Source organism: Dama dama, chromosome 21 (genome assembly GCF_033118175.1).
Source record: "Dama dama isolate Ldn47 chromosome 21, ASM3311817v1, whole genome shotgun sequence".
NCBI classification, from domain to species: domain Eukaryota; kingdom Metazoa; phylum Chordata; class Mammalia; order Artiodactyla; family Cervidae; genus Dama; species Dama dama.
The window spans coordinates 46,816,044-46,843,266 of record NC_083701.1 but is presented as its reverse complement, the minus strand read 5'-3'; the positions used below and the strand labels follow the sequence as shown (position 1 = coordinate 46,843,266).

General features: G+C 43.4%; 1 protein-coding gene across 1 annotated transcript in view; it reads right to left on the bottom strand.

The window, feature by feature from the left end:
• Positions 1-23,317: 23,317 nt before the first annotated feature.
• The window catches only part of EIF3H (eukaryotic translation initiation factor 3 subunit H), a 93,776-nt gene continuing 89,870 nt past the window's right edge, over positions 23,318-27,223 (bottom strand). The window contains exons 7-8 of the mRNA XM_061123576.1: positions 25,172-25,304; positions 23,318-23,540 (exon numbers count right to left, since the gene is read on the bottom strand). Coding sequence (XP_060979559.1) covers positions 23,443-23,540; positions 25,172-25,304 — 231 coding nt within the window. The 3' untranslated portion in view covers positions 23,318-23,442. The remainder of the gene's footprint in view (positions 23,541-25,171; positions 25,305-27,223) is intronic.

Sequence of the window (27,223 nt, the reverse complement as noted above, 5' to 3'; positions counted from 1 at the left end):
CCGCTGGTTCATAGGTCACAGAGATGGCATCACGTGTCACTGCAGCATGACCAACACGCCTACTCAGAGCTCTGAAACTCCAAGGGGCAGATCCACTGCCCAATGGTTGTTAGCTTTTTAAATGTAGGACAAATACTCGAGTGGCCAGGGGTCTACAGTCGGAAGGAGTCAGGATTGAATTCTGACTTTGTCATTTACAACCTTGCCATGTAACTTGGCGATTTGCTTAACTTTTCTGAGCACTCATTTCCTTCCCAGGTGGCGCTAGTGGTAAAGAACCCGACTGCCAAAGCAGGAGATGTAAGAGACATGGGTTTGATCCCTGGGTCAGGAAAATTCCCTGGAGGATATGGCAACCCACTCCAGTGAGAATCCCCTGGACAGAGGAGCCTAGCAGGCTACAGTCCATGGAGTCGCAAAGAGTTGGACATGACTGAAGCGACTTAGCGTGCAAAACTGAGAATAATGAGGACTTCCCTGGAGGTCCAGTGGTTAAGACTCTGAGCTTCTTCTCAATTCAGCCCACCTTCTCCTTCCTCCACTTTATCCACAAGTCTATTCTCTACATCTGCATCTCCATTCCTGCTCTACAAGTAGGTTCATCACAGTATCATTTTTCTAGATTCCATATATATGCATTAATATACAATATTTTTCTCTTTCTGACTTACTTAGCTCTGTATGGCAGACTCTAGGTTCATCCACATTACTACAAATGACCCAATTCCATTCCTTTCTATGGCTGAGTAATATTTCATTGTAATAGATAGCTAGTTTGAAGCTTCTGCAGAGGACAGGGAGCTCAGCTCAGTACTCTGTGATGACCTAGAGGAGTGGGATAGGGGGTGGGAGGAAAACTCAAGAGGGAGGGGATACGTGCGGTTTGGTTTAGCCGCTCAGTCCTGTCCGACTCTCGTGACCCCATGGACTATAACCCACCAGGCTCTTCTGCCTATGGCATCTCCCAGGCAAGAATACTGGAGTGAGTTGCCATTTCCTTCTCCAGGGGATCTTTCCTACCCAGGGACTGAACCCAGGTCTCCTGTATTGCAGGCAGATTCTTTAACAACTGAGCCACCAGGGAAGAGGGAGGAGATATATGTATACATATAGTAGATTCCCACTGTTGTACAGTAGAAACTAACGCAATATCATATAGCAATTATACTCTAATTGAAAAAAAAAAAAAAAAAGATTTCACGTTTCCACTGCTGGGAGCATGCATTCCACCCCAGATTGGGGAACTAAGATCCCACATGCTGCGAGGCATGGACAAAAAAAATTGAGAAGAATGCCTACCACATACACATTTGGAGTGAAATCTAAAAGAGATAACAAATGTCGAGACCCTCACTCTCTTTCTGGTAAAATCCATAAACATCCCTCCAGCCAATCGCCATCCTGAAGTTCAACCTGGACACACAAATGGGTGTGTACACATGCACCCAGCACACCTTCTCCAAGTCCTCATCGCATTTCCCCACCCCCTGCGAGCCTTTTCTCCCTTTCCTGTCCTCATCCTGTTATGACCAGAGTTTAGACCATCCTGTCTTCCCCTATACATCTAGACTTTCTCTCCTTTTCCCCCTTCCCTCTCTCCAGCACCCCGCCATCTCCTGTACCCACATCTAGACACTCATCTTCCTTCTGAAACATTCCCTCCCTCCTCCAGTAACAACAGCCTTATTCAAGAGCCTCAACCTCCTTCCCTGCATCTGTAATCATCACTGAAATGCTGAGCACAGCTGGATTTTCAAAGCCAACGGTTAATTGCAGGGAGCTGAGGGTAACCCAATGGCGGTTTCAAGTATTTGGAGTGTAAAATAATGAGGGTACTAGTGAGCAGACAGCTGAAAATCATCGTACAAACCCCTGAACAGCTTCCAAGGGTTCTGATGAAAGTGCCTCTCCCCAGCTAGTGAGGTTTGTGCTTGAGCTCGGAGGCAGACAAGAGCCAAAGACCACCCCAGGGAGATGCACAGTGGGGAGAGTGTATCCTCAGACCTACAGGAGGATGTTGATACCTTCCCCAGTTACCATGGCAGCTGGGCTCAGAAAGGATTACACAGGAAGTAAGCAGCAAAGTCTTTAATGAGGGGATGACCTTGAGGGGCTAAGTCTCTTCTCACCAGACACAGCAGTCTCCTCCACCCCATCCCCGTTAATGAATGACCCCCACTAACACCCCTCACACAAAGCATAGGCCTAGCCTCCCATGGATGAAGAGGGAAGCTGATCAAATATGCCATAGCCCAGCTGAGCGGTCTTGAGAAGAGTCATTCTGTGCCCCCATCATGCCATTTATTTAGTTACCGATTTTTGGCTGTGCTGGGCCTTTGTTGGTGTGCACAGGCTTTCTCTGGTTGTGGCGAGCAGCAGCTACTCTGCAGTCGTGCACAAGCTTCTCGTTCTGGTGGCTTCTCTTGTTGTGGTGCACAGGCTCCAGAGGCACGACCTTAGCTGCCTTGCATCATATGAAATCTTTCAGACCGGGGATCGAACCTGTGTCCTCTGCATTGGCAGGTGGATTCTTAACCACTGGACCACCAGGGAAATCCCCTATTATACCATTTGTTGCCTAATCTGCAAATTTTCAGACCACGATGGACAGATAATATCCAAGCATTAATATATTACTCTACCAGCCCTCATGTAGTATATAGATTTACCTACATGGAGGGAAGTTTCCTGAGGAGTCTTCAACTTGTAAAATGCAGTTTTTAAAGTATTTACTCTTTGTCAGCCCTGGGGACAAAGCAATGAAAAACTCAAAGCCCCTGCACTCAAGGAGTTTATGGTCCAAGGAGGAGAAACTGCAACAAGCAATTTTAACAGTGAGGAAGGACCAGCAAGAGTAGGGAGTGGGGAAATGAGGAGAAGTGCTTGTCTTGTGACAAGTGCTCAAAAAAAGATTTAATGTAAATGCATTTTTTAACTGTGGAAATAATCAACACCTGGAACAAAGCACCAGGTACCTCCCTAGGACAGAGCATTTGTAACTTCTGTTCCTCTGCTGGGAATACTCTTTCCCCAGTGACTAGTGTATGAGCTTCCCGTTGCTGCAGTAACAAATTTCTATAGACTTAGCAGCTTAACACAACATAAACACATTCTATTACCGTTCTGGAGGCTGGAAATCCAACATCAAGGGATCAGGGACTTCTTAACCACTGGTCCAGTGGTTAAGAATCTGCCTGTCAATGCAGGGAACACAGATTCTATCCCCGGCCTGGGAAGATCCCACATGCTGTGGGGCAACTAAACTTGCATGCCACAACTACTGAGCCCACGCTCTAGAGTCTGTGCTCCACAATGAGAGAACCCACTGCAACGAGAAGCCCACGAACCACAACAAAGACACAACACAGCCTAAAAAATAAAACAATTTGTTTAAAAGTAAATATTTTTTTAAAAAAATACATAAAATCAAGGAACCATCAAGGTTGCATTCCTTCTGGAAGCTTCACAAGAGAACTTGCCTCCTTACCTTTATCTGCATTCCTGGCCCCTCTGCACATCTTTCCAGCATCTTACTTTGGTCATCATATCTCCTACAGCTGACTCTGACCTTTTTGCCTCCCTTTATAAAAATCCTTGTGATGATCTTGAATCCACTGAAAAAAAAACTCAAAAATAGCAGCCTCAAGATAATCTCCCCACCCCAAATCTTTAACCAAGTTTGCAGAGTCTCTTCCACCAGCTAAGGTAGCATAGTCCCAGGTTCTGGGGAACTGGGCGTGGACATAATTGTGAGGCCATTATTCAGTCTTTTGCGACCCTCATGACTCCTGTCCTTAAATTCTCTGTTTAGATACTACTTACTTCTGAGGGTTTCCTGGCCAATCTAACATTAAACAGACATACTACCTGTACCTATGGTACTCCCTATCTTCTTTACCCTAATTGATTTTTCCCTTTTATTTATCCCCATCTGAAATACTATGTCTTTACTCATTTATTATTTATTGCCCCCCATCCCCACCATCACCACTAAAATATAAGCTGCTTGAAGGCAGGAACCTGTTGACTCCAATGTCACCAGAGCCTAGAACAGTGCCTGGTACTCAATATGTCAAATAAATGAAAGACAGTAACCTGTAGAAGAGATAACATTGATAATGAGAAGTCAGCCAGACAAAGGGGTAGTAAAGAGAAATCGGGAGTAAGAGGAAACATGAACAAGCAAGACACTCGGTTAAGTCCAGAAACATCATTCTGAAGTGGACACTGCTGGGCTCACTCAGTCAGTCTGACTCCGCCACCCCATGGACAGTAGCCCATCAGATGCCTCTGTCCGTGGAATTTTCCAGGCAAGAATACTGGAGTGGGTTGCCATTTCATACTCCAGGGGATCTTCCTGACCCAGGGATAGAACCTGTGTCTCTTGCATGTCCTGCATCGGCAGGCAGATTCTTTACAACTAGCACCACCTGGGAAGCTGGACACTGATGGTTGCCCATCTAATAATCCATTCTTCCATTTCCCTTCAAATGGAACCCCAGTTTTGAGCATAACCCACTACTCAGGTATACACACCCCATACACACTGACCTGATGCTTTGTTCTTTGTCACACAGCCCCTGGCCCCAGGAAGCTGCATTTCCCAGGTTCCACATCAGCCATTGACTTGCCCCATGGAGGTGCTGGTAGGAGATAGGAAGTATAATGGATTAAATTATGTTCCCTCAAAGTTCGTATGTTAAAGCCCTTACTCCCAGAGTGGCTGTATTTAGAGGTGGGGCCTTTCAGGAGGTAATTACAGTGAACTGAGATCAAAAGGGTAGGGGCCCTAATTTGATAGGACTGGGGTCCTTATAAGAAAGGAAGAGACACTGGCAAGCTAGAAAGAGAGGCCTCACTAGGAACTAATCTTGACAGCACCTTGATCTTGGACTTTTAGCCTCCAGGACCATGAAAATAAATGTCTGTGGTGTAAGCCACCCAGGCTGTGGCATTTCCATTATGGCAGCCTGAGCTGACTAAGACAGGAGGGAAAGAGGAAGAGAAAGCCAGGGCATTTCTCTCCCTTCTTCCCTGACCCAGGCAGCTTTGTCTCATCAGTGGTTCCAGCTGGCCAGGCCCACGTGGCCCCTGCTTCTGCCAGGTGACCGAGGTCCCATCTGTGGCCTTTGTCCCCACACCTATGACTCTCTGCTAACCTCTGGGTGGCCACATCATCGGTGTTGACTCCTCAGCTCTTTACCTGTCTGATCAGTTCCCTGCGTGAGTCCCCTCTGTTTAAGAATGCACAGGGTTTCCTATCTCCCTGGTGGGACCCTGCTTGACATCTCTTATGCCATGGAAGGAAGCAGCTCAGAGGATATTAGAGGAACGTGGGGGCCAGTTCACCCCTTGACCATCAAATTGCAGGGGGCAGTGTCAGAGCTCAAGGTGGGGCGTATCCAGGGAGCAGCGGGAGCCAAAACAGAATCATTTGCAGGAAGGGGAGGGCCATTTTCAGGGCTCCATTTTAGAAAGATCATGTTACAAAAGGCATCTACTCCAGCACCTGGAGAATTATTCTCTGGGGCTTACATGTTCCACATGGTTTCTCTAACACTGCATAGACACTACCTAAGATTTCTCTTCCAAAAGGAATGACAGTGAGAGAGAAAAGAGACAACATATTGTTCAGAAGGCGAGAGCTGGCCCTCCCACCGGCTCTGGACTCGTAAATTGTGTCTATCTCCTAAATCTTGCCTGAACCACAGCTGACACAGTAGGGCATGCTGTGGAAACTCTAGTGTCCCCATATACACCCTTCTTCGCTTTGCAAACCCCAAATTCTTGTGCTTGAAAGCCAAGAACAGTAGGGGCTGAGATATGCAAGTCAGAAACTCCCCAGTCAGCACTTTGAATACAGGATTTATCAATTCCAAGTAAGGGTGTCATATGGGTGATACAGCACGTACCAGCTGGTAGCTGTAACTCAAGGGCCAACACCTTGATCTGTACAATCAATCATAGGCAGCAAGCAGAGGCCTACTTATTCTCTATCATCCTTCAGCAAAAGTTCTCCAGCTTTTCTCCCTCTCTTCCCTCAACTCTTCCTTACACTTTTTGTTTGTTTGTTTGCTTTTGAATATTCTTGGAAACACTTCTCTGCCAATCACTGTCAGCGGCTACTCAGGCCTGGGGAAAGCAACAGCAGATGCACAATGAGATGTACCGACTTGGAGATGAGCCATGGAGAGTGCGTGGGAGGGAGTCCTCCTTGGAAGAAAGAGCAGATAAAACACTAGATGCTAATCCAGCCCAAAACACATTCTAATCTAGTAAGACTCATTCTTTAGGTGCGCAGAAGGGCAGACAACGGAACTGAACGCTTCATCAGGCAGAACTGATTTCTTGTAATATTAGAAACGTTATTTTCCTCCAAGAGGAAGCTGCTGAGATTGCTACGCATTGCTAATATATTTGAGGCAGAAGAGGACAAGACAACAGCCTCCAACAGGGGCATGGGAACTAAATGGGGACAGACAGCGTTGGAGCTCAAGGTGGGGCCTTCTGTCCCCAGAGGCCAGGAATCATCCGAGAAGCTCTAATGACAGATGTCCTTGATTATCAAGGTCAGAGGGTCCAGCTGGGGTGAATAGGTGAAGGGAAACAGGTTTTAAAGACACTGGCCTATTTTAGAAATCAGCTAAGCTTTGTAGAGTTTAAGAAAAGCCATGGATTTCAGAAACAGGTTCAAAGGAAATTTGGAAAATCTCCTGGTCCCTCTCACTCCACACTGATCTGCACAAATCTGTTTGTCAGAGCACAAGAGGCATCCTACACTGTCTACACAGGGTCACTCGCATACCAAGGCTCAGCAGGGCCCGTGGCTGGGAGGCAGCAGGCTTGGATGGATAAGACATCATTGGTCTAATACTGGGACTCCTGCTGTCAGTTTCCAAATATTAAAGTGTCATAGAGTATCCCTGAGACACACTCACAGGACTAACTTCATAACCTGTTTTGGTATTTCATCATTTTTAATACAGGAGAGGTGACTGGGACCTCTCCCAATACTGAGAGGCCCTTGATATCAAGGACTTGATAAAATTTCATCAATAGGACCTGCAAGTCCCAATGCCGCCCCCCAAGGAGGAGATAGACCCAGACTTCTTTGATACTTTATATATTGGGTTGGGCTTCCCTGGTGGCTCAGCTGGTAAAGAATCCACCTGCAATGCGGGAGACTTGGGTTTGATCCCTGGGTTGGGAAGATCCCCTGGAGAAGGGAAAGGCTACCCACTCCAGTATTCTGGCCTGAAGAATCCCATGGACTACAGTCCATGCAGTTGCAAAAAGTCAGACACGACTGAGCGACTTTCACTTCATTTCATATTGGGTTGGCCAAGTGTTCATTCAGGTTTTTCTATACTATCTATGGAAAACTTGAATTATTTAGCCAATTCAATACAAGGTCTCAGTTGGGTCTCCTTAGAATGTATGCTTGGGGTAGGAGTGGGGGTGTTTTTCCTGGAAAAAAGGATAGAAACATTCATTCCCAAAGGACAAAGCATGAGAAATGAACAGGAATAATTCTTTTTTAAACCCCTAGAATTTCTATGACTTTGTCAGACACTTCCACCACCCCTCTCCTCCTCTCTCTCTGGAAGGTCCATAGCCCCAGATTCTCACTCTCTCTCTCTCAAATATTCTTCCACCCCCTCTTTCCCTGGCAACTACTACTTGTCTTTCCAACCTGAACCCCAGGAAATCCCTCCTCCAGTAAGTCTTCCTGACTTTCACAACAACAAAACTCTTGTAATGTCACCCTGTGGCCCACTATACTTCTCCTCCATGGCTCTCATCATAACTGCAAGTCACCGATCGCTTTTGTGATTATGTTTAAACCTGTCTGCCCCTCCAGACTGTCAACCCCAGGAAGGCAGTGACAGCCATCAGGTCTCCTGCTGCAGGAAAGGTGAGTGAAGTGGCAGCCCCTCCGGTCTTCTGCTGCGGGAAAGGTGAGTGACCACAGGCCCCAGCAGCCCCGCTCATCTGCATCCACCATGGCGTTAGGACAAGACGTCCTTCCTTCCCGTGGGCTGTTTCCAACTGGTGACCAAGGTCAGCTCGGAATGCAGGCCATTCCTGCCAGACGTGGGGCTCCTCCGACAGGCGACTTCAAAAGGTTCCCTGTTCACTTGGCCAAAACTTTCTCAGAAACAGGCTGCAGTCTGAGACTCTTGCTACCCAGACTCCTTCCTTCCCTCTCTCCTTCTTAAGTTCATCAGAAGTCTCTCCCCACCCTTTTTTCTCTATTTTTCTCCCCTTCTCTTTCCTCTCTCTTCCTAAGGACCCGGAGGACTCACTCTGACACCGGCAGTAATTTCTGCTTTTCCCCTAAGGCCTGGAACAAGGTCTGGTGTACAACAGGCACTCAATTAATATGTGTAAAATGAACACGTGCTCTCAGAAAGGGGAAGATCAGTCAAAAGAGTGTGGATGAATCAGCGTGGATTGAACTCATTCTCTGGGAGAACGACACCAGGAATATGCCCTAAAGAATTAATAACTAGTGCCCCATTATTCCTCAGAGCCGTTCATCACGAGCCATGCAAGCTCCAACCATCACGTTCTCCTCAGAGACTTTGTATTGAGAATGACTGTATCGATGGGTAGAGAAAAAAAGCTGTTCTCAACACTGCATCAGCGCTAACATAACCACATTTTACTGAGCGCTTCACATGTGTTAGGCATTGACCACACAATGTATAAGCACAGATTTACTGAATTCTCACAATAGTGGTACAACGTTACTCTTACTCCCATTTTACAGATGAGAAAACTGAGGCTTAGTAAATCAGGATATGGTTTAAAAAGAAATGTCAAAAACTATTTTTGGCTTAAAATTATTGTATGTAAATACAAGTTCTACTCCTGACCTTCCACGCCTCCTCCTAGCTTTCAAAGGAACTCTAGGCCTTTTGAGCAGTGACAGGCGCTGAGTCTGACTTCTGCATCTGAGTTCCTACTTAGCCTGGACCTCGCATCAACCAGGAACACCCAGGACTTACCTGATGGAGTCGGGCTTCAGGGACCCGAGGTCATAGCAACAGACACGCTCCTACAGACACTCCAGTTCTTCCCAGTTCCAGGAAAACCAACTCAGCTGTCTTTCCTGTAGTACAGTACAAGGCCCACTTGCTAACCTTTCTTGTCCCTGATGAAAGCTGGCATCAGCGCTTTCTAAGGTGAGGCATTTTATTATTTTTAGTCTTCACGTTATCTCTGTGACTGCGTTCAGAATCCCCTTACTCTGAGCTTATTGGTTTAGCCAGGCAACTAGGAAAGAGTCTATTCTTATTTCAGCCTTCCTTTTCTTTTTAAACTAATAAACATGAAAATCTCTCTGTCTCCCAACAATTTTTAGACTGACTAGTTACCACAAGTGGCCAAGAAAATGTGGTTGAGCTTCCCTTTCAGCAAATATCAAGATGGGCAAGTTACAAAACCAACAGATTCCCTTTTTAAAAAATTTTTTTTAATTTCCCCCAATACAAAACTAAACGATAATATTAAAAAGTGTATTCAAACAAAATCTAACACTTCCACTCCTCAAACCCCACTGTGGATACTCCTGGAAATCCCACTGTGCCCGCCCCATTGGTTCCTACTCCTTAGTAAAACTGCCAGTAACAAGTGATATCACAGCCTCCAGGCGGGAATTCCCAGGTGACATTAGTGGTAAAGAACCTGCCTGCCAATGTAGGAGACAAGAGATGCGGGTTCCATCCCTGGGTTGGGAAGATCCCGCAGAGTAGGAAATGGCAAACTACTCCAGTCTTCTTGCCTGGAAAATCCCATGGACAGAGGAGCCTGGCAGGCCACAGTCCATGGGGGTGCAAAGAGCCGGACATGACTGAAGAGACTTAGCACCCACACACACTAGTGGGAATCTATTTGGTTCCAGGCTTATTTTGCCCCTGCGAGACCACCTCAATATGAGCCACTTAAGAGATGGAAACCAGCTCACGAAAGAAAGAAAAGAGACCCTGTTTCCACATTGTCCCGCTTGTCTTTGACAGACTGCAGCCTTCCAACTCAGAGCTCTGAGGCTGCCAGACTTCTTTCGCACTGAAGCCACATCTGGTTTCCTGATTCAAGTCTCTCCTTTGTCAGAACAGGTTTCTCTCCCAGCAGGGTCTCGGGTCCTTCTAATGCTTCTTAAGCCTAATTGGAGTCGGGGGTCTGAGACGTCTCAGCCGCGGTGGAGAATCAGGTAGTCCCAGGGAGGGAGACCTTGGTCCCATTCCTAGGATTCGCCAGTTGTGTTGGCCAGGATCCTATGACCAGTGAGGTGAGCCAATCCCATAACCAGTTTCAGTACCTCAGTTTCCCCACTCATAAAATGTAGCTCTGGGACTTGGGAGTCTTAATGAGCATTGGCCCTTCCTGGATAAATTAACCAGGTGCCGGAAACATCTGTGGCTGAAAGCGGAGTCTGCTGTATAAACAGAATATAGTATTCTTATACACAGAACTGGAGCTAAAGCTCAAATACCAACTAAGCCTGACTTCATCCTTAGTCCTATTTAGTGAGCCTCCTGGGAAAAGTCAATCTCTTCTCCCCTGGACTAGGTTATATTTGAAGAACTCACCTTCTCATTTAGCTCACTCTCTTAGACTCAGGACAAAGGGTTTTCTGTAAAAAATAGAGGAACCAGTCATACTTACTGCACCACTTTCCATTTAAATCATATAACGATACTCCAGAAATAAATACCCCCATGAGAATGTGTATTCCATAAGGACATGGACAATATCTGTCTTATTCACCATGAAATCTGCAGAGTATTGATTCATAGAGGATACAAAAAAGGACTATTTGAGCAAATAAATGCATAGATAATAGCCCTAGAAAACAAATACTATATACGTTTGCATAGGAATTAGACTGGGCTTCCCAGGTGGTGCTAGTGGTAAAGAACTCACCTGACAATGCAGGAGACATGAGACGTGGGTTCGATTCCTGTGTTGGGAAGATCCTGGAAAGGGAAATGGCAACCCACTTCAGTATTCTTGCCTGAAGAATTTCATGGACAGAGGAACCTGATGGGCTACAGTCCATGGGGTCACAAAGAGTTAGACAAGACTAAGCGACTAACATTTTCACTTTTATAGCATCTCCTTCCATGCTGTCTTCAGTTTATGACTTGTTAGGGCAGAAAATACTTGATAAACCAGAGAGGGCTCAACAAAGTCAACTAGACACAGCCAGTGGCAGATCAGGTCTCCAAACACCCAATTCAGTCTTCTTCCCTCTATAACTCATTGCTTTCCTTTGTCTAAAGTAATGGTCAGAAAACTATAGCCCTGGAGCCAAATCCAGGGAATTGCCTGATTTTTTGTAAATAAAGTTTTATTGGAGCACAGCCACACCCATTTCTTTACATATGGTCTAAGGCTGTTGTCCCACTACAGAGACCACATGGCCCACAAATCCTGAAGTATCTGCTATCTAGCCCTTTACAGACAAAAGCTTGCTGATTTCTGCTCTCTAAGGACCTTTGCCTGGAATTCCATCTGTCCTCGAGCTGCTGGTAGACAGCTGCTGCTAGACAGCATATTAAAAAGCAGAGACATCACTTCGCCAACAAAAATCTGGATAGTCAAAGCTATGGTTTTTCCAGTAGTCATGTACAGATGTGAGAGCTGGACTATAAAGAAGGCTTAGTGCCGAAGAATTGATGCTTTCAAACTGTGGTGCTGGAGAAGATTCTTGAGAATCCCTTGGAAAGCAAGATTAAACCAGTCAATCCTGAAGGAAATCAACCCTGAATATTCAGTGGAAGGACTGATGCTAAAACCGAAGTTCCAATACTTTGGTCACCTGATGCAAAGAACTGACTCACTGGAAAAGACCCTGATGCTGGGAAAAATTGGAGGCAGAAGAAGGCAACAGAGGATGAGATGGTTGGATGGCATCACCAATTCAATGGACATGAGTTTGAGCAAACTCCAGGAGATGGTGAAGAACAGGGAAGCTTGGCGTGCTGCAGTCCATGGGGTTGCAAAGAGTTGGACACAAGTGAGCGGCTGATCAACAACATGGAGTTACTGGTAGAGACAAGGCCTCTGGGGTCACATGATTCCAGGCACACAGCCCACACAGTCAACCCACCCTTCAGGAATGCTTGCTCCTGGCAGTGCAAGAAAATTTACCCACACTGATGTACAACAAACAGACGACCAGTTATTTGTCCAGCAAAAAAAGGTTTATTTGGGATCAACATAGAAAGCTGTACGCAAGTCTCCACAGAGCAAGAAGAAAACTCTTCTACAGAGGGGGAAGGAAGTTGGAACGGCTGTAGTGAACAGAACCACTGGAGCAAGTTAAAGTTCAAAGTATAGTGGCTTTTCACTGGCTGAGTTTTGAGTCTTATTAGCTAACTCCTGCCAGGCAAGAAGAGGAAGTCCTTCTTCTTCCTGTTGCTCTCCTATGAGAAGGCTTGACTATGATCCTAGGATGTGACAGCCCCTCTTCTGACCTCCTGACTCTGAGGGTTCTATTTATTTATTTTTACACATTATCTTATTTAATTCTCGCAACTACTATAAGGTATGCATGCGTGCATGCTAAGTAACTTCAGTCATGTCCAACTCTGTGTGACCCTGTGGACTGTATGTAGCCCACCAGGCTCCTCTGTCCATGGGATTCTCCAGGCAAGAATAGTGCGGTGGGTTGTCAGGACCTCTTCCAGGGGATCTTCCCAACCCTGGGATTGAACTTGTGTCCCTTCTGTCTCCTGCATTGGCAGGCGGTTCTTTACCACTGGCGCCATATGCATAGTCATATAAAGACATATGATGCTAAGTCCACTGGACTAAGCAAAATGAAACTACTAGTTTTTTGTAGGTCAAATGTTGGCAATTTCATGTAGGTCAATCAAGCTAATACTCTCCATTTTAAAAATGAGAACACAGGCACAGTTGGCCCATTGGCACTCAGGTAAGTGTTCAGATACTAACCAGCTCTTTGGCTAGGGCAGCCACTGGCTATACTGCTTCTTAAAACTACACTTTGTGTACCAAAGGTTGTGCTAATACTGAAGTAAAGAATTAGTCTAAGGCTGTATAAGCAAAGCTTTTTCTAATTTATTTGACCAGAAAAGCTCTGGGATCTTACCCCTTTCCCCCTGCCACCAAGTAGTGCCTATAAACATCCCACAAGACTAGTCTTTCTTGGCAAAACACATTTTAGGAAACACCTCCACTCCCTTCATCCTCATCAAGAGCCTGCCACACCTCACAGGCATTGCCCTCCTCAGTCCTCTGGCTATAGCTACCTCCTGCCTCTCCAAAATGCCCACACAACTGCTCTGGGCAAGTCCAATTTAAGACATGCTGTACCTTGCTCCACAGGCAAATGGAACTTCATTTTCACTAAAATAATCTGAATAGTTCTTGCTGTTGCTGCTAATTCCATTTGCAGGAACAGTGAAGCTCCATCCTTGGGTGACTTTGGATGTTCATTTAATACACTTTCATCATCCCATACCTCCTATTTGTAATGCAAATAAACTGCATCTTCCATTAAAACTGCTTGCTCTCCCTCTAAATCCAAATTCTTTATAGGATTTATGTGCCGAATCAGTTGCAGGCTTTTTTCCAAAGGCAGAATCCAAAATCTGAGACTGCCTTTTAGTCCAGGTCAATCAAACAACGTGGTATTATGTATGTGCTCAGTGGAGTTTTTCTTTCTGCTTTTTAAAAGAAAATAATGGATAGTATAAAGTTTACAGCCAGGGCTTCATTTATCACAAATTTTCTTCAGAAATGATATAAGTCCGTAATTATGACATGCATTCCTCCCCTGTCCCCTCTTAAAATATTAATTTGGTGAGGAGGTTAGAAATCTATCATAACCAATGACAGGCATCAGGGCACAAAAATAGCAAGGCTCAAATATAATATTTTATTGCCATATTTTGAAACAACTGGTTAGGCAGATGCTACTGTTATCTTCCAGTTACTTCTCATTTTTCCAGAGTTTTAAATGCAAGCTGTGACAAATTAAATTTCTATATGCTTTTCTTTAAAAAAAAAAAAAAGACAATTTCAGAAAACACTGCAAAAAAATTAAAAGTTGAAATAGAGAGTTAGAAAGGGATATTGGCAACAAGCCAGATGAGAGATCTACTTTCAATGTCTCCAGTGAGTTGCTTCGATGGCCCCAAGGCGTGTAGATACGCCTTCCCCACGCTGGCCACGCAGTCTCCATCCAGAAAAGATTCTTTGCACCCTACAATTTGCAGTTGCTAAAAATGCACTCTGCTGGCTAATTTTATAAAGGTGCTGAAGAAGAAATTCCATCACCAAACGCTTAACCTTTCTCATACTCTGGTGTAGCACTTAAATATGACCCATTATTTCATTTGAGAGTTTTTTTTTTTAACTCTCAAAAGATATAATGGGTCTTATTTCGGAGCTATTAGCTCAAACGAATTGTGCATGATTCCAACTGACCATGGAGAGCGTATACAAGGTGGTTATTTTTTCCCCAACATCAATATGCTTTTCATCATCAACGATGGGGTCACTGTACAGCAATTACATTTTTGCTAGAAAAATATATTTGAATCACATTTTTTAAAAAAATCTGACTCCTTGACCCTAATTAGGGGGAGTTGGGGATGAAGGTAGAAGACACATTATCACGATTCTTTTCCTTCCTGCTGTTGGGATTCAAAACAGAATTCACTCGGTTCCAGGATGTTAGGTGGCACATGCTTGTTAATACCACTGCCTCTAGGTGGCCGCTGCCATCGGGAGTCAGGTAAACAAAGCCCTGCCATTGCTCCCTGTAGATCTCACCTGCCTGTTTTTTCCATCCCTCTTCCTCCTTGTCCCCCACCACTTCCTTCCCCTTCTCTCCCACCTTCCCCTCTGCTGGTTCTGGCCAAGCATGCCTGCAGGCTTGGCTTCTCTCTGCTTTGTCCAGAATCCTTCTCCAGGACCTGACATGACTATTACTCTTAACCTCTAAAAAGAGGTGGCCACTCTAAATTTATTGCATTATTTCTTCCCAAAATCTTCATAAAAAAAAGTTCTCCAGGCCTATTTCAGACCTGAATTTAAATTCCCCAGGCGATAATGACACAGCCAGATTCAGCCGCCACTGTTCCAGAGCAATCTTTCACAAGACTCTGAAGCCCCTGGATGCTTGTTAAAACACCAGTTCAGCTCCACCCTCAGAACTCCTGATTCCTAAATCTGGCGGGAGGCCTGCAAATTTGCATTTCTGACAACCTCACAGGTGATGCTCCTCTAGGGACTACACTTTAGGGAACTGTTGCCCATGGCTAAGTCCCTTAGGGTCAGGACTGCCTGCAATTCCAGCCCCAGGGTCGAGCACCAAGTGCCACACCTCTGTCTGCTGAATGACCACCAGAAAGTGCTGCAACTTTCTTAACAGAAAGTGCTGTTAAGATGTACAGTACAGAGGAAAACACGCAGCAGTCACCATGTGCAAAGTGCAAGTTTGTGATTCTACTTTCATCCCACAGCAATGCTCCATTGATAACGCTAAAACCTACTTGCATGTGGTGCTGGAAAAGACTCTTGAGAGTCCCTTGGACTGCAAGGAGATCAAACCAGTCAATCTTAAAGGAAATCAACCCTGAATGTTTATTGGAAAGACTGATGCTGAAGCTAAACCTCCAATACTTTGGCCACCTGATGTGAAGAGCCAACTCATTGGAAAAGACCCTGATGCTGGGAAAGACTGAAGGCAGGAGAAGGGGATGAGAGATGATGAGATGGTTGGGTGGCATCACTGCCTCAATGGACATGAGTTTGAGCAAACTCCAGGAGATGGTTAAGGACAGGGAAGCCTGGCATTCTGCAGACATGACTGAGCAACTGAACAAAAAAGTTAGACACAAAGAGAGACGCAGAAGAGCTGAACTGACGGAGTAAGCAGCACTCAATTCTTTTAAAGGAAAACGCCACTCTGAATTGGTTGGCTGGTTGACTTTTCTTCCAAAGGGTAATGAAGCAGGCATCCAGGACATAAGAGCATCAGGAGAAAAAAATCCTCATTTTGTCCGAGTGTGCTTAAATTGGGAGCAGTGATTTACTGCTCACGCTAAATATATTTGGAAGCTACGGAGGATTTGCATGGCCAGACTCTGATCCTTTTCAGCAGAGCAGCCCATAGTTGCCGCAGTCCGTGCACCCAAGATGGGAGATTGTCATCTGAGATGTGTCACATCAGGGCTTCGTCAAAATGCAAGATCAACACCTTCCCTTTCTCCTTCCCTTACCCCAGATGATTTCTGAATTTCTGTACATTTGTGAATTCACAGAAGCAGCAGCAGAATGACATGAACATCACAAATGCAAATGTCTTTGTTTCTAACAAATTGCTCCAGTTCCCTGCTCTCCCCTAAGTATGGGAGGAAGAGGGAGCGGTCTCCACAGGCCATTTCACCCTAAGATCTGAAGGCAAAAGCAAAGGTAAGTTGTGGCATTCCAACATGTCTGTGTGTTTAAAACACACACACACACACACACACACACGCCCTGTCAAGTATGCTTTTCTATTGCTGATTTGTACTTTTAATAAGACTGACATCTGCATCTCTAAAGAAATATTTCACTGTCAAAAGAATCTAACTTAATTTTGTTTGCTTGAAGTGTTTTCATTTCAGACCAAATTTAGGATCCCCGGCCACCTGTTTCCACCGCTCATCTCCAGCAAAGAGGCAAAACCTCACCTCTGCCATCCTCTTCCAAGCTGGAACAGTCAGGGTGGCAGAAAGATAGTTATCAAAGGTTTCGAATTAGCCCCTAACATCTTGCTCTTTCTCGAGAATGAGTGGCCACAGTGCTCCAAATGCTTCAGAGGACACACCTCAACTCTACCGGGCATCAGAGAGCATCTCAAAAACAGAAAGGTGGGAACCTGAAGGGACAATACTTAACACTCAAGCTCTTTTAAAAATGTTGAGACACAGAATAATACAAGAGAAGAGTGAATGATCTAGGCTATTTTGGAAACAATATTTAAAGCTCTTGCAGCCTGTTTCCTCATCGGTAAATATGAGTGTGTGAGGTGGCCAACAGCTCAGGCTGCGTTCCCTCCTGTTCTAGAATATTATTAATGTATCTGCAAAGGAACTTTGATTCCTCTCTTACCTTGCAAGCCATTCTCAAACCCACTAAGGCCTAATAGCAAATAAGCCTTGGTATATACACGAGTTGGATTAGGTATTTTGAGGTTAAAAGCAACAGAAACCAACTCAAATTTGAAGGGGGAAAAAAGGCAGTGTTATTAAGAAGATTCAAAAGTGTTTTTCTAAGACCCAAGGGCAGGAATACAAACAGGCTTCAGAAAAGGACTGGAAATAGAAAATCCAAGTGTTAGGAACTTGGAAGCTCTCCCCCACCTCTGTACCTTTCTGCTTCTTCCCCAAGCTCCTCTCTGCTACTCACCATTTTGCAACCTATGCTACAAAATGTTTAACAAGAGGTTAGATAGCCCCTTGTAAAGAAATGAGCCCAAATGAACATTAGAATCCCTTAATCTCAATTACTATTTACCAGAAAAGAATCACTAATTGGGTGACGTGTCTACTCTATAAGGATGTTGGGGGTTCACCACTGGGATCCTACGAATTTAGGGGGTGGGCTAAATTAGGGGGAAACAGTTCCCCAAAATTGGTGGAAGAAGGGGAGAGAATGGCTTACCACAGCAGAAGTGAAGATATCATACAAGCGGGAAGTTGTGTGAGTTGAGAACGATTTTCCTAGTGTTGTGCTGAGCAAAGTGGTTATGCCAAGTACTCACGAGAGAACTTAAGACCTGAGCTCCAGTCCTGGTCCTGCCACCTAGGAGTATGTGAGCTTTAACGAATCCCACCTTTTTCAAGCTTGATTTCAACATCCCTGAGCAAAAACTACCAAGTACCAGATACACTGGCTTCATAACACATTTGTACACCATTCCTATCCCAAACTAGAAAACACACGAACAAGTACTTTGCAAACTGTAAAGCAATATATTAACGTTAAGAAATGGTTTTAAAAGCTGTTTCAAATGCAATGTCATTCATCTATTCACTTTTTTTTCTACGTGTCTGGGGCTTTCGCTTCCAGACAGGCAGGCATGGAATATCAGAGGGACTGGAAGCCAAAACAGCACCACTCAACGATTAAGACCAGGCTAGGTATCTTGTGTAGGTAGCACATGCATTTTTGTATTTCTTAAGCCCACTGCCTCCTGAGAGTACAGTGGGCAAGAAGTGGGAATCATCAGCTGTAATTCCTCTCTGTATCTCATTAGAGGCCTAGTTTCCCCTTAATGCACATGAAGACCTTTCATTAGCAGTAACGGTGGCTGCACGCATCAACGAGAAAAATAGACGCTCACCATTTTGATCCAGGAGATGAGGTTACTGGGACACTTGCCTGACTGGAGAATTATGACATTCAGAGATGCATGATTCCATTGGGGGAAAAAAAAATTAAAATCTTTCTTTAAGAATGAAGTATAATTTAAAAGCCTCAAAACAGAGAACAGCAAAAATCAAAACCAAAGAATCAGAAGCAGATTGAGTCTAGGAATGGGTTAAGAAAGTGAAAGCCAAATGACAAGATAAACAAAGATGGGGAAAGATTACCCAGGGGATCTGACAAAATAAGAACAGTTTCCAATACATACAAAGTAAAACGTTGGCAAGAGGACGACTCCGGCCCAAGAAGAAAAGGCAAGGACCATTTACCGTCAGGAGCAGTAAACACTGCTGAAAGTTAAACAAATCCTTTGCCTTCAGGTTTACAAAGGAAGATGGAAGATGCCAGAAATGGCTGTGCCCTGGAAAAGGGTCAACGAAAAAAAATATTACTGAAGGAAATAAAAGTGACATCTGGGTTTATGCCTTGAGGTTGACACAAATGCTAGAAGCAATATTTTCCTACTGCAATCAACTGTAAAGAAGGCCACTTGGAAATCGGACACCCTGCATTGTTAAGGGTCTGATGAAGTGGTCCTTTACTTTTGTCCAAATGTGAATACAGCAATTTTTGGATTAAAACAGGAGAAAAATCATTTTAATGTTTCTTCACAGTACAGCATCCGGGTATTACATTTTCTTTAGAATTAGGAATTAGAGGGGTTGGTAGGGGAGAAGGCACATGGAAAGAAACTTTATCTGTTCATAGGCTGCATTTAGTCCAACAAGTCCACGGGTTCGCAAACCGTTGGACACGACTGAGCGACTGAGCTGAGTACAGGTCCTACAGTAAGCATGGATTCAGCATCCCACTGCCATCCCCTTAACTCACAAAGGCTCCTTGCAATACTTACGTTAGTGAGGTTCTGAGGCTGCACCCAGTCTTTGGTAGTCTGCTGGCCATTGATTTAATGAAAAGATTGAAAATGGGCTGCCTACCTCATAGTTGTAAAAAAAAAAAAAAAAAAAAATGCAGTTTTCCTCAAAATCAAGTGCACCAAATCAAACGGCAATTCTATTAAACTGATCACATGAGTTCATGTGACAGCTTAACAGCCTCTGAGAACAAGAAGGACGTAGGTATTTAGAGTTATCTGGGACAGACCAAATCCTCACAGAAAGGCCCACTCTGCAAGTTGGGGGTGAGGCTCTTTGAAGCCGTTCCACATACAGGGACGGTATTCCTAAAATCACGACTGAGGTTTCAGTACAGCCATCGCGGGTTGCACTGCAGAGCCAAGCAGGCCTAAGATGCGTCTGGGGACTCCCCAGGTGGCACTAGCGGTAAAGAACTCACCTGCTAATGCAGGAGACTTAAGAGACCTGGGTTTGATCCCCGGGTTGGGAAGATCCCCTGGAGGAGGGCATGGCAATCCACTCCCTGTACTCTTGCCTGGAGAATCCCAGGGACAGAGGAGCCTGGCGGACAACAGTCCATATGGGCACAAAGAGTCAGACACAACTGAAGGGACTCAGCGTACACACACATAGGGAGTGTGCATCTATGTAGTAAGGAAGCTCAGGCAACAGGTGTTAGGCCACAGCTGTTTGCTTCCACAATCAGTAATCTCCCAACAGTTCTGGCCCCCCAGGCCCCCTTTTCTACCCCAATGAGTCACATCAATCTCTGTCCCAATCGGTCCAGAGGCTCACACTCCACTCTGGGCGTCACTGCCAGATAAGCAGGTTCGAACTTCTCCACAGCACATTCTCAGGCTACAGGAAGCAGAAATCATTCATTGCTCTTCCTCTTTGTTAACACCGATAGACTCAGATCTTCAGCCTCCCCTTCATTACATACCTATTGACCACCCCTTCCATACATGCCAAATAAAGAAGGAATCCTCTGCTGGCAATGACGACTCGGTCATGCTCTCTACAGATGGACACTTAAGTTGTTTACTAAAATAAGTCCTAATAAGCATTTGAAAAGTTAAAAGTCACACAGTCATGTCCGACTCTGCGACCCCATGGATTTAGTCCACGAAATTCTCCAGGCCTGACTACTGGAATGGGTAGCCTTTCCCTTCTCCAGGGCATCTTCTTAACCCAGGGATCAAACCCAAGTCTCCCACATTGCAGGTGGATTCTTTACCAGCCAAGCCACCAGGGAAGCCTCATCTTGATCCAATTTGAGTATTATCAGCCCCATCTCTGATAGAATGATAGTAGAAAAAGATGCCTAATGAGAAAATTGATGAATGGCATATTACATATTTAATTTGAATGAGAAATGTTTACTGTAAGATGGAATTTATAGCTTAAGTAAAAAATTATTTCATGACATTCTCATATCCACACCAGACTTTAATGCCAGCATGGTCTGAAAGTAAAGCTGACACAGGTTTTCCAAAGAAAGTTATAAAAACATACTGTGAACAGTGTAGCAACATTTTAGAAGACACTAAAATTTAAATATTTAGATGGTGTACATGAGAAATTACTGTACATGAGCTTTTTAATGAGGTTAACATTAGATAACCACATCTCCATCTCCATTTCCAAGCTTCAAAAAAGGAAGAAAAAAAAAAAAAGGAAGAAAGTTCTTTTAGTTTTACCCCCATTTTAAAAGGACAAGGTATTTTGGGCAGGCTAAAAGATTTTATTGGGCATTTTTTAAGAAAAATGCTACTTTCTCTAGAGCCTTATAAAACATTATCTGTGATTATGGGGTTAATATCAAACAGCCTTTGCTTTTCTTGGCTTATAACATTTAATTTTCCATTGATTAACATGTTAGCTTTTTCTGTTCTTTTTGTCCTTGGGTAAGTGAATGATTTATTAGACCTGGTACTCAGTTTATGAGCTTTTCTCATTTCAACTTGAAGAAACTGCAAATATTTATAGAAGATGAACCACATGTATTTGTTCCTGAAAAATGTCAGAATATAGCACTCAAATCAAATGCCGAACAGAAGCTACTCCCTAACACTGCATACTGCGGAGATTTAATTTCCATTGACATGTTTTCCTAAACAGTTTTTCCCACTACAGTAATTCCTAACTCAAAAACTACTGAAATCTTCTGTTAAGTATATGCTCACATATTACTGAGTTATGGGCACCTAAATAGTCATACAGAATTTCAGAAAGAGTCCCATCTTTAGAAAATACAATAATGAATGAATGAATCCTGTTAACCATATGCCACAAGGGAAACATTACATAAGACTATGTTGGAACCAAATTTCCTTCTTTTTAGTTTGCTCTCTGATACTTCAAGGCCGCTTTGTTTTTATTCACAAGGAAATTCTAAATCTAGACAACAAGAATTCGGGAAAAGAACCAACAGTCTACCACCCACAAAGGCAGGGACTGGCTCTATCAATAATCCCCTCTGCCTAACAGTCAAACTCAAATACATGCTCACTCAAATAAGGAATCACCATGGAAGGACTGCAAAGCAGTATAATGTTCCTGAAGGTAACATGGCAATAAAAAGCCTCCAAATTGTATATACCCTTTGACCAGTAAGTCTGCTTCTAGGAATGGATCCTAGGAAAACAAATTACATGTAAGGAAAAACCCAATATCCTCAATGGAGAGCCCCGGAGCACACCCTTGGTCACAGCTCACACTGACGCTGCTCCACACCTACCACGGCTCCCCACAAATCCACAAGTGCTCACACCACTCTGCAAGTAACACACCTGTCTCCTTCTCTCATCTCCTCTGGACAAGGAGAGTCAGGCGCAACCTGTCTATGCTGTTGTTCAGTCGCTAAGCAGTGTCCAACTCTTCGCAACCCCATGGACTGCAGGCTTCCCTGTCCTTCACCACCTCCCAGAGTTTGTTCAGACTCGTGTCCATCGAGTCGATGATGCCATCCAACCGTCTCATCCTCTGCCACTGTCTTCTCCTTTTGCCTTCAGTCTTTCCCAGCATCAGGGCCTTTTCCAATGAGTCACCTCTTCGTATCAAGTGGCCAATCTGCCTAAGGGCACACTAAAGGGAAAAGAGCCAGGGTGGAACCCAGCTGATCCCAGGGTCCCAGTGTTGCCTCCAAAACAGTGTTGCCAAAAAAAAAAGGGGGGGGGGGGAATTTCTCTTCTTATCTGTTACCCATTCCTTTTGACTTTCTTTCTAGGGGCCATGTCTTCAAAGGGAAAATCACAGCAAGAGTCTCATAGGCATGCCTCCACCACCTTGGTGACCCTCACTGACTTTGGTGTTATACAAATGACAGGATTTTTTAAAATTTTCTTTCAAACAAAAAATTATCATAACAGTCCTTTCCCTCCCAATGTAGTACTTATTTCTCAATTCCTCTTTCTCAACTCATAAAACTTGCTATTAGCAGAATTATTAATACATTTTATGGTATAAAAAAATAAACATGAAGTCCTCAATTCAAACACACATACACACACACACACACACACACAGAATGAATTTCATTTTCATACAAAACATGGTCCTTTAGCAAAATGATTTTTTTTTTTTTAATTCTTGTGCCCAGTGAATGGCCTATGAGCATGGGGTCTGGCCAACCATCATCTGAGGAAATGAAAAGCCAGTCACAGGAAGTACACCCAGCGATCCCAGGCCCGAGAATGAGGGGTGCCAAGGCAGGAGCAGGAAGCCTGGGCTCCAGGTGCGCTCACTGGGGAGCAAAGTCCTAGAATTCACAGTAGGTGCCAGGGCCTCGAGGTCAGGGCGGGACAAGCAACACTGGGCTGGGTGGTTGAAATGTGGCACCAAAAAGGTAACAAATGTGACGGAGCCTGTAGGTGTGAACTGGTGAAACTTCTGGTCGAGCCTGCTTTATCTTTGGAAATACACAGGTACAAGCAAAACAAAAATAAGAAGCTAAATATTATATATATATATATATAGTCTAAAACCAAATGAGCAAGCAGTCAAGATTGGTTTATTTTTATTTTATTAACTGCTAGAAAGACTTTCCAATATTCAAATGTGCTTCTTCTGAGAGTTGCCAGTGTGATCTCAAGAGTCTATGTTAACGTCCTTTTCTGGACACGTCCTCTTCTTAGTTGTTGTATTCTTGAAGAGCCTGGGCCATGAAGAGTTTGCCTAAGTTCTGGGCAGTGAACTCCTTGATGTTCTGGCAGTAAGTGTTAATCTGGCCTGTGCATTTGGGAAAGTGAGAAAGAGTCATAATGTTGCACACATTGCAAAATGACCTAGAATACCAGTCACATGATAAACTCAGCATAATACAGAATCATCAGAATTTTATTATGTTTTGAATCAATAACAAAAAAGAAGACGACTCAAAGATACAGAGAACATACTAGGGGTTATCAGTGGAGAGAGGGAAGAGGGGAGGGGTAATACAGAGGTAGGGGAATAAGAGGTACAAACTATTATGTATAAAATAAGTTATAAGGCTATACAACACAGGGATATAGCCAATATTTTATAATAACTATAAATGTATAAACTTACAAAACTGAATCACTAGATTGCACACCTGTTACTTACATAATATTGTACAGCAACTATACATCAATAAAAATGGTTTTAAGAGTTAAGAATTCCATTCATTCATAAGGGATAATAAACAATGTCAGTTATTTTGAAGACAAGCTATCTTCCACTCTTGGTTACACGGAGAATGAAGAAAAACAACAACTTTTTAAAAGATAATCAGCAGTTACTAGCACATGTTAGTTGTCAATCAAAATGTACTGACAGTGCAGATCAGACCAACACTGGAACTGAGAGAAGTGAGAAAACACCTCTAGCTCTGCTCAGTCAGGTGGGAAGGAGACACTAACCAAAGAACAGCAAACTAACCAGACCCCCTGCCCCAGATGTTAACAACTACAGGAGTTTTCAGCCCATACTCTGGAAATATTAACAGCCTCCTGCTGCACCCCCAGAGCCAAGACAGACCCAGGGTGGGGTGTCCACGTGAGGTGAGGGCTCCATTACTGCCCGAGTCCTCAAACGAGTGATCTGATCTGATGCGACAGTTACACATTTCTTTAAGCTTTAAGGAAAAGCTTTAAGGAATTTAGAATTTTCTCGTGTTCTAAAAATATGTCAACAGAAATGAGAAACTGTAGAGGATCAGCTTTTCTTTGAGTTGGATTTTCACACTAACAAACCTCTTGGACAACTGGGTGGCTGAAACAAACAGTATTCAACCACATTTACACATAAGTAAGCTATTACAGCTGAGTATGAGCATGAATGTTACACACTCAACACCAGGCCCTAGCACAGGACACACAGCCTCCGCTCCCTTAAGGCAGCGTTAAACATTGGGTATCCCCTGAGAAACTCCATCCAGAGTCACACTCATGTTGCTACAAGACGAGTCAAAGTAAAGGAGATGCTTCTTCGAGTCAAAAACTACAATTCGTATCAGACACCCACATTCTGGCCAGGCTCAATCAGGCTAGAGCACCAAAAGAAAGGGGTTCCAGCTAAATGATCTTTTCCATTATGAGATGATAAACACTTTTTCTTGGTTTCCATGTTAGATGATCCACAGTAAAAAACCTTCTCATTTTAGAAAGTTTATATAATCCCACCTCAGAAGTGTTAAGATGAACACCAAGTGGAGCACTGAAAGGACCTAAGAAATAATAAAGACTGACAAATCCTTAAATTTCAGAAATTACAGGTGCCAGATTCAAGTTCATCATTCAACCATTTGAAACACACTATTTTACTGTTAGTGAGCCTCCCACCGTCTGCTTCCTAAAGAATAAAGAAAACCAGCCATGCTCTGCACGGGCCAGCAGTACCTGCAATGAGCAGAGAATCCATCCTGGCAGGGGGCTGGTGTGGTTTGAAGAGTTTGGACAGATCCTCCTCAGGGAGTGGGGGTTCTCCTCGGCTCTGGCGCTGCATGTTCTCCTGCTGGCGACGCTGCTGGTACTAAAATTCAGATGGGGGATGGCTGGGTTACTATTCTCTACCCAAGGAGAAAAATAAGACCTCCTTCACTTATGTGATCAGCAAAAATCCCACTGCTTTGAATTCCAATCTCGGTTTTATAAACGCAACCCTTCCTAATCCTTGCCTCTAAGAGGCTAAATATGGTGACGGTCGCGATGGTCAAAGAAAACTTTGTTATAAACTCTAGTGTTTTTCTGAGTTCTAAGAGTCTAATCTAACTAATGATTTGGAAAAGCAAAACTGGTTATGTGAGGGGGCTTCAAAGGCAAAGCTCAAGATGAGTGAGAAAAAAGGAAGGAACTTGATCATTTATGACAACAGGGTAATAACAGTGTGACAAGTACGATTCATCCCAACCTATACTAAGTAATGAAATAACCACAGTGCAGAATTTTTTCAACTTTATCTCTACTGACCAAAAGAACAATAATATTGATGATGTTACTATTATAACATCACTGTAATAACATACTATTATTATAATAGTAAATACTATTATTATTCTTAACAGCAGATAATCATCTGTGCTTTAGCACCACAGGTGAGAATGAATATTAGCTCAGATAACGCTTCAAAAACTTTCAAACTCTGGATTCTATGATTCAATGCAGAAAACGTGGGAGTATATCTAAAGATATAGACCAACTATAAACTTACAGTTCTAATTACAGTCAAGATGCTAATAGCTGTGAACTGCCTAAAACAGCAAAGGGAGTAATAGCCCATGCACAGCCTTAAAGGTCAGGAAATGGGAAACCAGGGTAGGCGAGTAAAAATTTTAAGTTCTTAGATTCCTAAAGAAGGGAAGTAACTTGCCTTGCGAAGATTTCTATTTACTATGAGGCATGAGAATAGAAGTTAGACAAATCTAAAAAGGGTTATGAATGGTGCTAAGAACAAATGTCAAGTGTAAAAATTTATGACATATTAGAATTCAAAAAAAAACTCTCTTAAAATTGGTTCCCAGAATCAACTGTCTCACTGGTGACAGAGTCTCAACTTGATCTTCCAGCTGAGTCTAAACTATAGGAAGGACCAGTAGGAGAAAGGATCAAGATGGTTTTACTCTCCCCAGAGACATTCACCATTACCATCTTCATCACCATCTTTTCAGTTAAAAATAAAAGGTATTTTATAGACATATATGTGCTTTTTAATATTTTATGTATGCTGAAACAATATATTTTAAATTTCAGTAAATATATGAACACTGAAATTAATTTTTAAATAAAATACTCTCAGAACCACTTAGTTGTGCTTAGAATTCTATAGTTACCAACACCTAAAGTACATTGTAATGAACAGACTAGTCAAACACTCACATGGATATACATTCTGAAATCAACCATCCATGAACCAAATGCTAAGAATATTCTGGGGCAGTATAGTCCAAAACAGTATTCCACGAACTGTGAGAATCAATCATGTGGCCTTCAGGCAACATTGACAAAGAAAAATATGATTGGCCAGAGCAGTATGGATGTGTGTATTACATCCAGGTAATCCCAGGGCTCCTGTATTATACTATTTATTTCACAGCAGTTGGTCTATTATTTCCTATCAAAATTGCTTGCTCTTAATCACAATTGCTCAGTTTTTTAAATGAACTGAAGATTGCTAACTGTACTGCAATAAACCACTAGTAGACCAATTATAGTTAGTAAAGAAATGAGCTGTGACCCTCCAGAATCTCTCTGCCTGATTTTCTCAATAAATGTAGCCCTTATTTGCATAACCTTGGCACTTCCATCTGAGCTTAAAATACTAGCTCTCTTCAAGACAGCTATTTTTAAGTACAACTTGCAAATAATCTATTAGGAACATACTATATAAAGAATAATCTTTTAAAATATGATACAGAGTTCTGTACAGATACCATGATTTGTTAATTTAGATCA